Source organism: Cylas formicarius, unplaced genomic scaffold (assembly GCF_029955315.1).
Source record: "Cylas formicarius isolate icCylForm1 unplaced genomic scaffold, icCylForm1.1 PGA_scaffold_7__23_contigs__length_41026272, whole genome shotgun sequence".
In the NCBI taxonomy this organism is placed as follows: Eukaryota; Metazoa; Arthropoda; class Insecta; order Coleoptera; family Brentidae; genus Cylas; species Cylas formicarius.
The window spans coordinates 32,997,495-33,014,376 of NW_026844352.1; the positions used below are offsets into that span (position 1 = coordinate 32,997,495).

General features: G+C 39.8%; 1 protein-coding gene across 4 annotated transcripts; it reads right to left on the reverse strand.

Moving 5' to 3' along the window:
• Positions 1-346: 346 nt before the first annotated feature.
• LOC132705199 (brain tumor protein-like) lies at positions 347-16,848 on the reverse strand. Of its 4 annotated transcripts, none has more exons than XR_009619354.1 (10): positions 16,734-16,848; positions 16,310-16,577; positions 14,187-14,637; positions 12,763-13,136; positions 11,326-11,960; positions 10,535-10,893; positions 9,646-10,003; positions 8,320-8,552; positions 5,958-6,197; positions 347-1,225 (listed from the first exon to the last, which is right to left on the reverse strand). XR_009619354.1 is itself a non-coding variant. In XM_060675656.1 (9 exons), exons 2-9 carry the CDS (start codon positions 16,477-16,479, stop codon positions 6,093-6,095), a joined length of 2,685 nt encoding a protein of 894 aa, XP_060531639.1. In that variant the 5' UTR covers positions 16,480-16,577; positions 16,734-16,848; the 3' UTR covers positions 5,796-6,092. The 4 variants fall into 4 exon arrangements, 1 of the variants encoding a protein (XP_060531639.1); XR_009619355.1 differs by lacking the exon at positions 16,734-16,848 and adding an exon at positions 16,628-16,730; XR_009619356.1 differs by lacking the exon at positions 16,734-16,848 and adding an exon at positions 16,634-16,722.
• Between the last annotated feature and the right edge of the window lie 34 nt (positions 16,849-16,882).

Sequence of the window (16,882 nt, forward strand, 5' to 3'; positions counted from 1 at the left end):
TTTTAAGGCACTAAAGGTGTCTGCCAAGCACAATGGCCATCAAATACAGTTCGAAAGAGATGACGTTGTGTTGTTTGATAGGTATCGCGATTGCCAGAATGATAACGATATGTCCGGTGGTGACCATAGCCGTCCCGCCAAGCGGGATAAGGTCACGAAAAGTTAGCTTTTTTTGACACAATCAAATATCGATTGCGCATCGGGGTCGGGTTCAGATTCACCCCCGTCAATAACACCGTGTATATACCTACCGCTATCACTACGTAGACGCAATACCTCGCGCAGCAGTCGTTTACATTACATTACCGGACGCAAATAAGTAGAAATGAAAACAACGCCGGGGCATAATGATTTTGAGTTATATTCATATCATTATAAACCAATATTACAAATGAAAACAACCTTTTAGTACAATTTAAATAAAAAACATTTCGAAAAATATGAGCCCACGTGTTATGGCGCTCTTGCCACCCTGAATAACCACAGAGATTTAAACCAATAAGGCAATACCAATAACTAACGTATATATATTCCGGCGTATAGCAAAAATCGTTAGGTGTCATTCAATAATATTTTATCAAACGTTATTATTAGCACGTTAGAGTACTTAAAACCTTCACAAATATAAATAGGATATAATACGTATATAATATTAGATAAAGAATGTATGATGTATAGATATATAAGAACAAGGTATCTAATATTATCTAAAAATACTGAAGCAACTCTTGAACATTCTTCACTTTTAACTAGTTTTTTTGTTTTCATTTTTTTTGTTTTTCTATTTAATTACCGTTATCGATAAGTTCGAAAAAGGTACGACGAATTTTCGCGAGAAAAAGGTCAAGCGGAGAGAAACGAGAGGTACTTAATCGTAGGAAGGTGGTGGCTGGGGCGCGACTACTACTATTCACGAGGTGATTGTTACCGACAGGGGTCCCGCAGAACAAACGCCATCTGCGATTATTTTCCAATGTATTTTTTGAACTCTTGCCACGTCGATCCAGATTGGTCGTTCATTTGTGCGGCATCACAGATCCGTAGGGGGCGTGGTTCCATGCAAACGCAAAGGTTACGCGTAATACTATGTTTTTTTAAATGCCCGCGGCTGGATAACATACTCCGGCCGACCGGTTCTATTCGCCTTCTCTCTCTCATTGTTCGCGCTCTCGAGTGCGCACGCGCGCACTCTCTTTCTCTCTCGCTCTATTTTTTCGACAAACATCTACAAGAAAAATCGAAACGGTTAATAACGATAAGGAAACGGGAACGCGACGTTGACCCGGGTATGGGCGGGACCGGCACGACGTCCCAAACGTAACCTAAAACCTAAAGTCTTTGGAAGTGGTTTCTTAGCTTTAAGAAAAAAAAACAATAACAATGCGACGCGCTACGCCCCTGACGTTGCCGAGAAACGGTTGATATGTCGTCGTCCGTAAAAATGTAGAATTTGTACTCTATAATATACATATATATTTATGTGTAAACAATTGAAGCCACGGTCAGGTAAATGCGGGAGGAGCGATGGCTAGGGGCGAGGGAGGGGATAAATATAATTCTTCGGAAACCCGAAAACGGAGTCCAAAATATATAAATATATATAATATAATATACGCACGCTAGATTATTACTTGTAAACGGCTTATTGCTTAAACACTCACACCCAACATTGTTTGTATATCTAGAAAACTATATACAGGGTATTCCTAAACATCGTGTCAATTTTTTGAAGGCAGAAATAGCTTGGTTACAAGGCGTTTTAAAAAATATGCAATAAAAATGTTTTTTAATCCGAGAAAGAAAAGATATACAAAAAATACAATGGCGCGCGTTTTTGATTTAAAAAAATATCAACCGACTTACTACGGTCTAGACACGCCACTGTCTAAATAAAAAGAAAAACGATAAAACAACTACCAAAAGGAAACTTACGCCCTATATATTTGAAACAAAGCAAATGTCCAACCTTCAACATTGACGTGCCGTTTTGAAACGCCTTGTAAAGTTCTGTAATATTTATTGATTGAGAGAATGTGTTGCGTCTGGTGCGGTGGCAGGAGTGAGGGAAGGGCGGGGCGCGGAACGTGCCTTTCGTTGTTTCTCGCAGCCTCCCTGCTCCCCCAACACCTTTCCGGGCGCTTCACGAATCTGCAGACGCCGATAATAATGGACGCGCACAGAAAGAGAGAGAGGGAGAGAATGCGAGCAAAAGAGAGAAAAAGAAAAACACAATATCGCGATTGTGGAGTAGCGCGGCAGATTCGCGGGGCGCCAAGACTCATATAAATCTAATTCTTAAAATATTTTAACTACCGCTACTGCTAGCACTACTACTATACTGTGTAAAGACAACCTCTGATTTTTTTGAACGATCATCATGGTCGGTGACACGACGCTTAAGCCTGATTTACAGTTTTCAGCGGCTGCAAAGAAATATTTGTAGTAACTAATCAAAGACGACTTACCGGAACAACTGCAAAATGCCTTAAAGATACTAGATAAACTGAATACGGAAGCCGAAATGCTGGAAAAATATTGTCGGAATATCTGTCTTTTTCTATTTTGAAAACAGACGGCGAAAATTTTAGGACAACACGAACTCACGAAACTGACCGCGACGAATGAAATGACATACGCACGGGCAGATGGAACATCGATCCTGTTTTTTTTACTGGCACAGTCCTTTACATTCACTTTATCTAGTGTCGTTACGGCAATCCGTTCATTTTTCTTAAGAGTAAATGCTGCCAGCTTTGCTGAAACTATAAACCGGGCTTAACGATGGGTTTATAAAAAAAGTACCAATCAACAACAAGTCCGACATTCAAAAACCGGTCAACAATATATCAAAATAAATTTTGACGATAGTGGCAGGTTCTTATTAAATAACAACACGAAAAATGTATTGCGGGGCGGGTAAAATTCGGGGGGCGGAGGATGGGTAAAGGTGTGGTTGTGTAGCGGATCGTCTAGGTGAAAAAAAAATTAAAACCCTGCTTACAATTTCCAAACGAAAAAATCTAGAGGAGGAAAAAAAGACCGCGTATGTATTTTAGGGAGAAAAGCGCGAAAGACCACGAACCTTTCCATTTGGTCGGCGATAAATCAAAACACATTTTTCAAAAATAGACTCAAATTTAAAATATAAACCCCATCGAAGGAATATTTTTGGGGAGGGAAGAGGGTTTTTTACTCCAAATTACGTCGTTACCTATATAACGGAATGGACATATATAAACCAACACACCGCCTCCATCTAAACCCCCGTTCCACCCCCAATACTGACCGGAAAAATACTTATTGCTAATGAATGTTCCGCACACGCGCGTCGAGCCGAAACCGCAACCTTATATATATAAAATGTTTAATAATGGCAAAAGTTACTGGTATATATATGAGTATCTAAAAAACACTTGGTACACAGACACACATTAAGACGTGATTGTAAAAATTATCGAAAAATTCTATCACATTGACAATATATAATAATATAATGTATAATCAGACAGTCATCGTATCCCACATAGGAGGGAAAACTTCTCTGTCCCTCTCTCTCTCTCTCTCTCTCTCTCCCTCCCGACGTCCGAAAGGTTACCTTTATATTCTCTTCCACTTTGAAACCTAGTCTAAAAAAAAAACGCGCGCGCGCGAAAGGAGTGAGCAAAACGGCCGCGCAGGCACACGCAGTAAACGACGAGTACCAGAAAAATGCCTAAAAACATTCAAAAAGGAAAACGCGCGCTTTTGTATATATATAATATGTAAAAATATCGAAAAACGACGCTGTCGCCGGATTTCCGACTTTGCGTCGCGGGATTTTGTTTTTTTTTTACATTTTTGTTTCTTTCCCGACATCGTCGTCGGGGAAACGTCCGAGAAAGGAAACTGTCTGGCCGTGAAAACAATAACAGCAAGAATAATAGCGATAATAATAAAAAAAATAACAACGCTCTGTACAAAATATACAAAGGAAAAAAGGGGGGGGAGGATAAATATATACATAAGTCTATTAATATAAAAGAAAAAAAATCAACAGCTCGGGGAGATGGGACGAGGCGGTGCAGCGCACCCAAACTACAAAACGATTCGGGAGCGGAGCAGCGCGCCGACCGCCGAAAATAATAATTAAAAAAAAAAACATGACGACGGTACCTAAAACGGTACGAAATGGTCGCGATGATGGGGGAGGAGACACTTCCTTTTCGACGATGCACCTGCACGCGCACGCACACACAAAACAAGTGTATAAGATTACGACGACAATAATTATTATTCTCTTCAAATACATAAACAATCTCTGTGTTAAAATTCGAGTTTTTTTTTGTTTTTTTTTTTTGCTTTTTTTTCAATACATATATAATATACGCGCGTGTGTGTGTTTTATATACATATAGATAATTTTCAACGGCCTGGGGAGGGCCGAAACGGGCAAAGGCCGCCCGGGCTTGCAAAATAACAACATTAAGAGACTAAGGTCACAACTAACCTGAAATACTATTATCACAGGCATGTTTTACCGTACCAAGCCGCCGCCCCCACCCCGTCAAACCTCCCCTCCTACCCAGTCCCGATGCAATATTTTCTTTTCGTTTTTGCCCGTCCCGACGAGCGCTGGGACCAAAGAGAAGGGCGGGGTCGAGGTTAGGGCGCCGACCCGCCCGTCATCGTCGTCGTCGTCGACGATCATCTGGGGCGACTGCTTTTAGGCTGCATCGATAAATATTATACAGTGTGTCCCCGCATAAAATGGTGTACACGGTGGAGAGATATGGGAACCCATTCGTTATACAGTCGGTTAAATAAATATGGATGTTCAAAAATAATTATAATCCGGAAAATCCCGAAACCAAAAATGTCCGAGACTATTCGAAACGTCAAACTATGTTCCGTTCGGTGAAGTCAACTTTCTTAGAAATTGATTACATACATTAACGACATTGAATAGGAATATCATAAATTATTATCCATAATATTTGAAGAATTTCACACCTATGGTGTCTTTCACCCTGAATCAACGGAACCACGTACACATAGGTACACAAATAGGGAAACTATTCTTTCAGTCATATGCGATTTCCTATATCCCCACCTCGTACATCAACCTATATACCGAACACGCAGCATTTTTTTGTTTTTTTTTTTCTTTCGTTTTTTTTAGTACCTACGAACTCTATACATCTACATGGCACTGGTCGCGGCCGAGCTTTATTCGATTTTTTCTGTTCGAAAAAAAAAACAATAATAAAAACGAAAAGAGGCCGGAGGGGGCGCGCGAGGGAGCCCTATCCTGAGTACGTAAACGAGAAGAAGACGACAATTTGTGTTTTCTCGAAACGCGCCGCGGCCCGCCTTTCAACGATAAAAAATAAAAATTCAAATTTAAAACACAAACTATACATAAAAAAAATCTCCTCGTATAAAGGAAAAAAAAAACGAACGGGAGCGCGCACGCGGATGGGGCCGACGGCCGCGACGCGTTTTCGACGCGGCGAGGAAAAAATTATATACAGGTAGTTATTTATAATTCCCCGAAGGGGGCCGAGGAAAAAAATGATTAAGATAAAAAAAAAATAAAACGCTTACGCTACGCCTTAAAAAAAAATTGGCACTATCAGCATTTGGAATAAATCGATAATATATAGAAGCGACAACGCCGTCTACTAAACCGGAAATCAATTCAATAATATATATATATATATATATATATATATATATATATATATATATATATATATATATATATATATATATATATATATATATATATATATATATATATATATATATATATATATATATATATATATATATATATAAAACTATAAATGTATATGTATGTACGCATAGGAACCATGGTTTTTATGCCGCTAAACGAATAAAAAAAAATAATAACTAATAATAATCGATAAAAACTTGCGCGTAAAAAATAATCAACTTTGGATAAAAATTGCGGTTACCTCGAAAAAAATCGATCGAAAAACTTAAACGACAAATCAATGCGTTAAATAAAAATCAGTTCGGTACTATGTACAGTGCGAGATCAAATCTACCCCGTGGCGGCGGTGGTGGTGGTGGTGTTGGTGGTGACGACCCTACAAGATGTATAGCGTGTTTAGGACGAGCACGTGGTGATTATTCTTCGCCAACGTCACCACGTATCCCTCCGATGTGATTTTCAAGCCGCAGCAACGGGACACCTGCAACAACAGGTGCAACACATCAGGGCCACGCCCCTCGGACTCGCCCGAGACATTTGAACTAATACGCATTGAATAATTCCAACCTGAATTAAAACGAAAAACAAAAATCGGTTCCTCAAAACGTATAAGAATAAATCTATATTTTAAAAATAACGCGATAAATATACCTCAAAATCACATTTGAGTCCCAAAAAAGGCTCAAAATTTGATAGCAAATTTTTAGTTTTCAAACCCTGAATAAAATTTTGTCTCAGATACTTGTGGACCGATTTTTGACATAAATTCATGTGGTAATATTGCTGTATAAGATATTTCTTCTTATACATCAAAATATATTCATTAGGAATGCGTGCATAGAAATCGGCCTATTGTGAAGTTTTGACTTCAATATCTTTTTTTTTTTAGAAAGTACTGACCAGATCAAAAAAAAAAATGCTGTTTGAAGGACAATTAATTTAATATGGTTTAATACGATTTTGAATTGATTATAATTTATTTCTGCTTTTTAGGTTTAACATAGTAAAATAACTGCACGAGGAAAATTAACTTTTTTTTATTACTAAAAAAAATAGAGTTACTGACAATTAGCAACTCAACATTTATTTTTTTTAATAATGGGTATGACCCCCTCTTGCTATTGTTTCTTGTGGAATGTTAAGCCACTCTTGCTCTACTGCAACAATAAGCTCTGGGGAGGTTGGGGTACGAATTCTCCGTTTTAGCTCATTCCATAAATGTTCGATCGGATTGCTGGCCATTCCATAACTCGAAAACCGACTTCTGTAATGTAATCTTAAACGATCCTTGCGGTTGCCTAGCATTGTCATACATGAAAATGAATTCTTCTCCAATGTAGTCGACATATGGTACTATGTGATCTGATAAAATATCCTCTATGTACCTAGCACTTGAAATTGCACCCCATATTATGAAGGAACCACCTCCATAAGGGCCCCGCTCTTCATTGTAGCATTCTGTACATCTCCCTCCTGGTTTTTGGTACACGGTCACTACCAAAAATGTATTTCCTGGCCTCATCTGAACAGAACAAAACAGACCCCCACTGGTCCAATGTCCAACTCAGATGATCTCGTGCAAAGCGTAGACGTGCTTGGTGATGAGCTGGAGTAAGTTTTGAACCAACCAATTGCAGTTGTTTTTGGGGTCAGGATATTTTTCTTCAGTCTTCTCACTATCCATTAACTAATAGCCACTCTTTGACATTCATGGAGCTATTGTTGCACTTCACTGCCTGTTCCAGGGCTTCTAGCAAAGGATCCAGTTTCCTCATATCGTTGGCATACTCTTCGAACTGCTGCGCGTGTCATATCCAGTTGTCAGCCAACAGCTCGCTGGCAAAGTCCACTTACAATGAAAACGATAACGTGAGCGGCTTTTTGCAATGTAGTATGCATCAAGCTAATACAATTAAACACTATCCAAATGGTTAAAAACGAATAAATGAATATTCCAGTTGTAAAGGCGTAACAGTAAGTCTGTAACAAGTTTGTTACTATCACTATAAATAGTGCGTTTCACTACTTTAACCGTACCTACGCATATAATAGATCAACACTCTTGACAAATTTAAACTCATACTAAGACATCTTAAATTGTCTTCCAAATAGCATGTCTATTTTTTTGGGTCAGACGAAGTTTCTAGAAAAAAAAAACACTAAATTCAAAAATTGAAATTGGGACGATTTCTATGCACTCAAGTTTAGTAGCTTCTTTCATAACTTCAACACCCTCCGCCTCCCGATCTAGAGGTATCAAAATGTCTAAAACTCAGATATCGTTTTGCGCTAACCAGAGAATTCTGATTTAAGGATGTTAACTGTCAAATTGACGGGTTCCTAGAGTAGATAAGGAATTAGATTTGAATCTTTCTCAAAATTTTCAAATGGTAACAGAAGGCGCAGATGTAACGAATTATTGCGATAAATTACAATATAAAAAGTATTAAGAGAACGATTTTGGTAGAATGAGGAGATAACTTAGAATATGTAATATTTTAGTATAACCGCGAGTTCCTTTTTATTGGTTTTTCTATTCTACCGGCAATGGCGTCAAGCCTTTGACAAGACGTTGCCAAATTTACGGTAGTCAGGCGCCTCACCTTAACGTAGGGACACTCGAACTCGGAGATGAGGGAGCCGTCGCGGGCGAACACCGCGACGTGGAACCTGTTGCCGTGCGAGTCGCCGATAAGGACGTCGCCGGCGTCGGATATGTCGATGCCGTTCGGGAAATTGGTCAGGTTCTCGCAGCCGATGCGTCGCAAAAACTGTCCATCGTCGTTAAACACGACGACGTTGTGGCCTTTGAAGTCGCACACGTAAAACTCTTTGCCTGCAACGGGAGCGACAACGTCGATGTAATTTTTCAAAGAAATTTCCGCAGGCTACTGTAATACTATTTACGAAACTTATGGATCCCTCCTGTGTCGGTTGTCGTTGAGTTCTTGAGAAATTGTTTCAGCAAAGCTCTGTAAAAGCCAGCAGAATGATCGGCGAAACGTTAGCAAGTTCAACTCAACAACCGGCGCAGGACGGATCCATAAGTTTCGTAAATAGTAACGTCCATGTAGTTTCCGATTTTTTTCGTTTTCGGAACATTCCCCAAATAGAAAAAACAAAAATTAACAACCCATAAAAATTATTTCCGAATCCGACATTTGTTATTTTTAATTTAAAGCAACCAAAGACGGGTCTAGGATATAAAAAATATATATTCGGGATTAATTTTGTGTTTGGTGTTTTAACTGTCGGATATTTTACTACGGGGGTCACTCTTCAGGCGTTTAAAAAAAAACATCCCTCCTTTATGAGATACCGAGAGTTAAGCTTTCTTCAAAAATTCTTTAGAAATAACAGAATTAAAAAATATCTCAAAAGCCGTTTGACGATATTTACCTGCACCTATTTATTTTATTTGCTAGAAATGTTTACTAATAGATTTAGAACCCACCTGCCTGCCAAATATGTTTGACTTAGCATAATTATACACGCACTAACTAAAATTAACTAAAACTAACCAAAAATCGACGTGGAGACCGCCAAAATCGATAAAATCGGCTGTGATGTACCATTATTATGCCAACGAGGTTAAAAGAAATAACCTATAACTTATACAAAGTTCCGGATAACGCACACAAATTCCTAAACTACAGGTAATCCTCCCACCTTGAACATTTATTAATTATAATGAGAACAATACCACACATACAAGAGTTTTGATTATTTCAACATTTCCCACCCCCAGAGAGAGACGGACAATAACGATCTTTAAAATGTGATTGAAATGTCAAGCAGACCTTTCGGCAATTTTGAAAAATTCAAAATGTCCGGGCCTTTTAATGTGAAAACAAAAAAAATTCCCACTTGGAAAGTCTAGATGATCTGAAAAGGTCGCTCAGAACCTCGTTGACTTTTGCTTTGGTTACCGTGTATGGCGATGTCGGACGGCTCGCGCATGTAGTCGCTGCAATCGAACCAACGCAACAGGTTGCCGTTCTCGTGGATGATAAAGACGGTGGGGCTGACGCTATCGACGGCAACGATCTCCCCTTGGCCGGTGACCGCGAGACCCGCGACGATGTCGATGTAACGGATCGCGATCTTCTTCAAAAAGTGCCCGTTCTTCGTGAAGATCTGCATGCGGGATCGCTCGTTGCCCCGATCGCACACCACGTACTTGCCGGTACTCCTCATCACCGCTACCTTGCGCGGGTACCACAGCTGGCCCTCGTCCTTGCCCGGTATGCCGAACTGGAACTTGAACGAGCCCGTCTTCTCGAATATCTGCAACCGACAAGACGCGGTCACATACGACCAAAATAGGGCGTTATATATAGGTTAGTTGTTCAACCATGTTCAATTTTTTTTGGTCAGTTTACAGAATGAAGGAGATAGTTTCGGACACAATTTGAATGACCAAATTAACGTTATTTTATAAATATTCTAACTGCTTTTTAAACAGTATAAATGAACAAACTGACAACCTCTGCATTTGCATACAAATCTACCAGGTGATTAGGTCCAAAACAGGAGTAGCAAATTTTCAATATTGGAATGGAAGTGTCGGTTTGTTTAGTCTATAGCAGGATGGAAGTAAATTTTTAACAACAATAATTTAAACTTCGATCTTTTCACTGAACTAATGCAAAAATAAATAAAATGGAACATCAAGCCAAAATCTACATAAAAAAACATGCCCCAAGAGTAAGGTCAGAAATGCTTCCTTATTCTCCGCCTCTCCCCAAGTTGAGACTTCCGGCCAGCTGATCAGCGCCCACCGTGTGGCTTACTGTGGGTGGACGCGTGCGAACTCACCTGTATCCGATGATTGTTCGTGTCGGCGACGATGATGTCCTCCTCCAGACCGAGGCAGAAACCATGGGGTGAGTTAAACTGGCCCTTTCCGGGCCCCAGCTGACCAAACTTGCAGCGGATCTGCATCGGGCTGACCTTATTGCCGCGGTTGACGGCCGGGTTTGGATTGTTGCCACCGGAGGGCAGCATGGTACCGAGCGTAGGATCCTGTATGATGTCGTCCGGCGTCGACAGGAGCGGTGACGCCGACGTCGACACCCCGCCGAAACCATTCATCAAGTTGTTGCCCAGGTTAAGGGATGCGACCGAAGTTGAACGCACCAGCATGTTGCTACCGTTCGTTATCGTCTGATTCGCATCTAAATGTATATTTTTTTATAACGCTGTTTTTTGCGACGCGAAAACCTAGTAAAGCGCCCAATTTATTGGTTATTTCTATTCCGAAACTTTTGTGGTTTCCATCCTTACCGCAATGATCAGGATAATTTAAAAAAAAAAATAAATAAATCGGTCTGACGACGCGACTCGCTCAGTAAATCAATAATTTAAAATCGTCAATTATTATTAACGTGAAAAATGTGAAAAATTCGATATGAATATTTAAACAACGTTAGAGAAACTTCGCGGGGCGTTAATTTCTTCGCAACATCACCAGTGCGAGTCAATTTTCCTCAACACACTCGTTGGGCGCCAATTATTTCTCAACGATTTTTTTACGCGCCAAATTTTTCGCAACATTCGTCAATTTTTTCACAAAACAATATTGTTTTCGCAACGTTTTCAATACATACCGGCCGCGTTGAGTCCAATCTTCGCCAGCGATGCCAAATTCTTGTACGCCGTGTCGTTCGTCAGAATGTCGACAAAATTGAACGGCGGTGTCGGCGACGTCCCGGCGCTATTCGAATTTTCTGCGAGGGTGGCGAGCTGCGCGAGATTAAACTCGGCAATGCTCGAGAAACCCTGCAACGTGGGGGCGGCGCCGGACATGTGCGAAGGCAACTGCGACGGCGGCGGGCTCTGCGTCAACCCGAAATTGGGCGGCAGGTTATTGGAGATATCGGCGCCGTCGAACGACGACTGCATCGATGCTGGTAACGATATCGGACTGCCGCCATTCGCTAACGATGCCGTTTTTGACGCAACCGTAGTCCCGTTCAGCATTGGCGCTGCAATCGATTCCGGAGAGCCGGGACTGGGCATCGGCGACCCGGCGCCGACAACGACTGCCGTCTCGGTAAGGAAAACGCCAAAGTGCTTGCCGACCATCTTCTCAAAATTGTCAAAATCACTCTTGAACTCGACGCTGAACGACGCCTCCGCTCTGGGCGAACTTGAATTCAGTGTGAGAAGCCGCGACGCGATGATTTGCCGCAGATACATCATCTCCAAGACGGTGCCGGTGTCGAGGAGGCGCGAAGTGTACCTGATTGGTTGGATAATGTCAATAATGTCAAGTTTGGATTTGGAAACGTGCAATTTTTCCATTTTTTTTTTATTATTATTTAGTGTTGAAAATTGTATTTAGGCACACATTAAATAACATTTAAATTAAATTAAACTTTTTCTTACTTGTCTGCATTGTGTACATTTTTACCTGGTTATTAGTTTTGTTCTGTTATTGATTTGGATTGTCATAGAAAACAATCAAATTAAAATGGCAAAAAAGTTGATATGCTTCTGGGTGCGGTATATTCAAAGTTTACAGAATTAAAATTATAAGTTGCAGCACTCGGCAGTAGGTTGGCAGTAGATGAACTTTGGTCGAAGCTGGCTTCTAACGAAATAAATGAGCAAAATAACTGTGACGTATTGTGTAATGTGTGTTTACTGTATTAAATTACATTAAACTCTGCCTTAATTGTCTAGAAAAAAAGAATATTGAAATATTGTTTCTTCGGATATTCAAACTCTTCTTAAATAGTGCTCACGTGACATCACTTACGATATTAAACAATAACCGGTAAAAATGAACAAATTTATCACGTCGATTATGTATTTATTTATTGATCTTGCTTTTTCCTTCCTATGAGCTAAATTTGAAATTTGAAAATGAGCTATTCGAAAAAATTGCATTATCATAAATAATTATTATTTTATTACATTAAATGATATTTGGCAAGTAAGGAAAAACCATCGAAATTCTAAATCGCCGCGCCGCGTCAAACCTTTTAAAAGTTTTAGAGGCTCCAAATTGCAACCGCTTATATTTGTGGTGGAAGACTTACCGGCAAGCGTCCTCGAGGTTGCCGATCGCGCGTCCCATCTCGTCCGACTGCTTCATAATTTTCAGCTCCCGCTCATGGTACAGTTCGTTCAGTTCGTCGAGGGCCGCGTCGCGGCGCCTCTCCAATACAGCCTTGTAACTTTGGTACGATTCGTTGATCAGGTCCCTGGCGGAGGAACGCTGATGCGCTAGCTCCTCCATGTTGGCGTCGAGGCCGGCCGCGCACTTGGCTAGCTTCTCCAGCCGGTCCTTGCTCTTCGTCAGCAGACTCTCCATCTCTTGGCGCACGCGCACCTCTGACTCAGAAACGCCCTCCGTCGGGTGACCCATGTGCTCGGTCTTCGCGCACACACAGCATATGAGACTGTTGCATACCTACGCAAAAAAATAAATATTCCCTTCTACAAAACGATAATGAATGAATGAATCGAAATGACAATCATTTATACTACGTAACTCGAAACAAAAAGTATCTTTATTTCATGTATTTATTCGTAGGATATCAATTAAGCCGTTTAAGATTTTAAAATCGAAAACTGCTCTGCAATTTTACAGATCTCATAGTATTTCCATGATACATTTTCGACCAGTACTTTGGCATTTTGTATAACTGTTCCAGGGCAGTCATAAAACCAAATTACGTTGTTTTACACAAATCATATGGATGGTTATATATCCCAAACGGTTTATTTTTTAAGCGCATTTTTTTAAAAGATTTTGACTCTAACCAAGGTAATGAAAAAACAAAACTTTGAATTCAATTTTTAAATGCGCCATTATATTTCACCTAAAAAATGAATGGAATGAAAACGTATTCAAAAAATCAAAATATCTTTCACATTATGTTGCTCAGCACTAAAGGTGCTATTCAAAACCTCACTACCCATTTTTTAAAAATCGAAAAATTACGGAAGCAGTGTGCAAACGGCATTTAGAATTTCCGTAATAACGGAGTGGCCCGTAAGGACGGCTCTTTTTATTGGGTGTAATGTAAAAGCATAAAATTAACAACAAAAACTTGGACCGGTGTTTATCGGTGGGCCAAATTAAAATCGAAACGTTTGATGAAAAAAAAAGGTAAACATCTGTTTATACAAAATCGAGAAATACTAAAGCAGTCTTGACCCAAGAAGAAGAACAAATCTAGAAAGGTTCTCATTTGAAATTGGAATGTTTCTGAAATATTCCCAACGTTTAGTTTTACTAGTTAGCAAGGAAAAAGTAAAACCTATCGCTCAAATAAGGGAGGGAGGACCGCCATCCAATAGCAAAAACGGCTCTAATAATGCATACTTGTTTTTATAATTTTTAGCCACAGAGTCACAAAAATCAAAAAAATCAGAAGTGCAATTATATTTTATTACACCAGCGAATTCGCGTTAATTGCTTCGCCAACAAAAAAAAAACAACGAATTTTATGCGTACCGCGCAGTTGAATGCGACGCTCTCGCCGGGATGAACGTCGCAGTCGAGCGGCTTATGTATAGTGATCTTGACACCGCGCTTGCGCATGTCCTCGAGTTCGACGACACGATGTGACTCGAAGCAACGCATGTAGTGATGCGCAGAGTCGCAATTCGCGCACAGCAGGTTGTGGCACGTGTTGCATTTAGACTTCGCCACTTCTTTCGCGGTACACGACGTGCACGTTAACGTCGACGTGTGCGACACGTCCGACACGTTCGTCTTCGTTACGTCGAGGAGCAGCGCCGAGATTTTCTTAACCCCCACCTGAGATTCGAAGCCGCAGGTCGGGCAAACGATAGACGCATTCGGGCTGCCCGCGTCACCTGCGTCACCGATCAGCTTTTTCTCCAAGCACTGCTCGCAGAACACGTGCAGGCAGTAGAGCATGCGCGGCGTTACCAGTTTACCGCTGAAAACCGTTTGATTTGATCAATGATGGATAGAAAAATGGTAGAATAACGCGAGCAAAGTTTAATGTAATTTTGTGGGTGACTTAAAGAGGGCAACGCTGAGTGCTTTTTAACTTTTCGGTTACTGAAATATTTTTGCAAACCTGAAACTCGGCATTTTCCTGGCACAAAAATTTATGTATTCAATATATTTTTTAATAATTTAAAAACATGTTTTTCAAAATAAAGTGTTTTCTCTTTTTGTTTCCTTCACCCGTCATCAACTTTATTTTTTCTTACGGACACCATGTTGGATTTTTGCGATTTCAAACTAACCATAAAAATGCTTTTCATCGATATAAAACGAGCTTACACTTCACATTTTTTTTAATTTTTCGTAGATCCAAAAACGTTAAAAGACGTATAATCCTCTTCCGGGATCGTACCATCCTACTAACCAAAACAAAATGCCCCACACTGTATCCATTCATTACAACAATGCGATAAGTAGATGCGAAGGGTGTTTTGTGTTGCCGGCCGTCACAATAAACTGACGGTCGGCACTATTGTTGATCTACCTATATAAAGTCCTCCTACAATCAGTCGATATACCCTGTACATATCTTCAAATTCATAGAGCTACAATTACGAATCGTGTTATCCCTTTTAGTTTCCTTTTAAAAAAAAGCTATGATCCCATATCCTCACCTTGCTTTTTGATTAATTCAGTAATTTTTCTGGTTTGAATTAGCGGTACAAAATTCACAGAAACGTCAGATACTGCTGATTTCTCAGAATATCTAGGTAATTTTAAAGCTTAGCCTTAAAGAATACTCCAGAACTCTGGCATTTCTACAGGTAATTTTTTAAATTTAAAATGAAAATAAAACAACTATAAGCACAGTCAACAGTCAACAATTTTCTTTCTGCAACTTTTGATTTTCTAAATATATTTACACCCAACTGAGGCATTATATCGATCCCTTTTATATAAGCTAATGATGAAGACTAATTTTAATTATATTCACTACTTCCCGAATTCATACTAAAACTTGCGGTTAATTTCTGCTTAATAGGCATGAGCATTGCGATATTAACTGACACTGTGATGCAGAACTCAGACATGTGTGCTCGAATGCAAATGTGAAATGAAATTTCAGAAACACAAGATTCAGTTTTACTCTTCAGTGAGATATAAGTTTTAGCATCAAACGAATTGATTATGGTTTGGAAACATATTTTGACATGTCCAATTTAGTGAAACAAATTGTATTTCATGATCACATGTACTGTCAAAATACCATTAAGAAACCACCCACACATACAAACACACAAAATCAAACTGAACCAGGTAGTTACATGTCAGTTTCATACCACACACACTGCCAAATTTGTGCTCATGCAGTGGGTTGGTGTGGAAATTTGACAGTTTTGCATTGCAGTATGGCTCCCTTACATTAATTCCTACCAGGAACTTTCAGTTATCTTTCAAAAAAATAAGAAAATCCTATAGAAACAAACCAGCGTTTAAATTTGAAAACGTCACCTTCACATGTACCTATATATTAACAAACCCAAACAAACTAAGAAATAAATATCCCGATGCCTCACCAAAAATTAGTTTTACAGGATAACTCGAAACAACACTGTATCCCAAAATGAAAAAACTAACACCAAAAGCCCATTACTAACCCACACATTCCACAATTGTCTGGGTCACCAAGCAGAGCACCCTCCAGAGGCTCGCTACACAATTTGCCATTTGTTTCTCCTAGTAAAATATTATCAGATACGTCAAAATCCTCGGCCATAGGAAATTGGTCTTCTGGCAAGGAGAATTCTTCGTTTAGTTGCGTACCCATTGTTCTAGATGATTCTCGCGGCCCTTTGTACGCTAAGAGATACTCTCAGTAGGCCTGTTTTCCCCAACAGAAACTGATTATTCTGTCGATTTGTGTGCCTGAAACAAAAACGGTTAAAACGGATGCGGTGCCTCTAGCGTAAAGTTACCCATACGATGCTACTAAAACCCTATTCGGGATTTAACCCCCCGAAAAACAATCTAAACAATACGCGTAAACAAAGTCTAAAAATTAAGTAATAAACATTTGCTTACCATTGCCATGACGAACAAATATTTTGCAAATGGCGCAACCACGGTTGCCAAAGTGCGTATATAAAAATCGATTGGCGCTTGTTTCATTTCCGCCTGTAGTGTAACGCGTTCGAAACTTGATTATTGCTAATTTAAAATTAAGTTACATG

What these genes read in the sequence shown, in the direction of transcription:
- LOC132705199 (XM_060675656.1), bottom strand. Translation starts at nt 16,479, where the DNA reads ATGGGTACGCAACTAAACGAAGAATTCTCCTTGCCAGAAGACCAATTT. An exon ending in GACAATTGTGGAATGTGTGG is followed by an intron (nt 14,638 to 16,309) that starts GTTAGTAATGGG and finishes AACGGTTTTCAG; the next exon opens with CGGTAAACTGGTAACGCCGC. An exon ending in GATTGGACTCAACGCGGCCG is followed by an intron (nt 10,894 to 11,325) that starts GTATGTATTGAA and finishes ATATACATTTAG; the next exon opens with ATGCGAATCAGACGATAACG.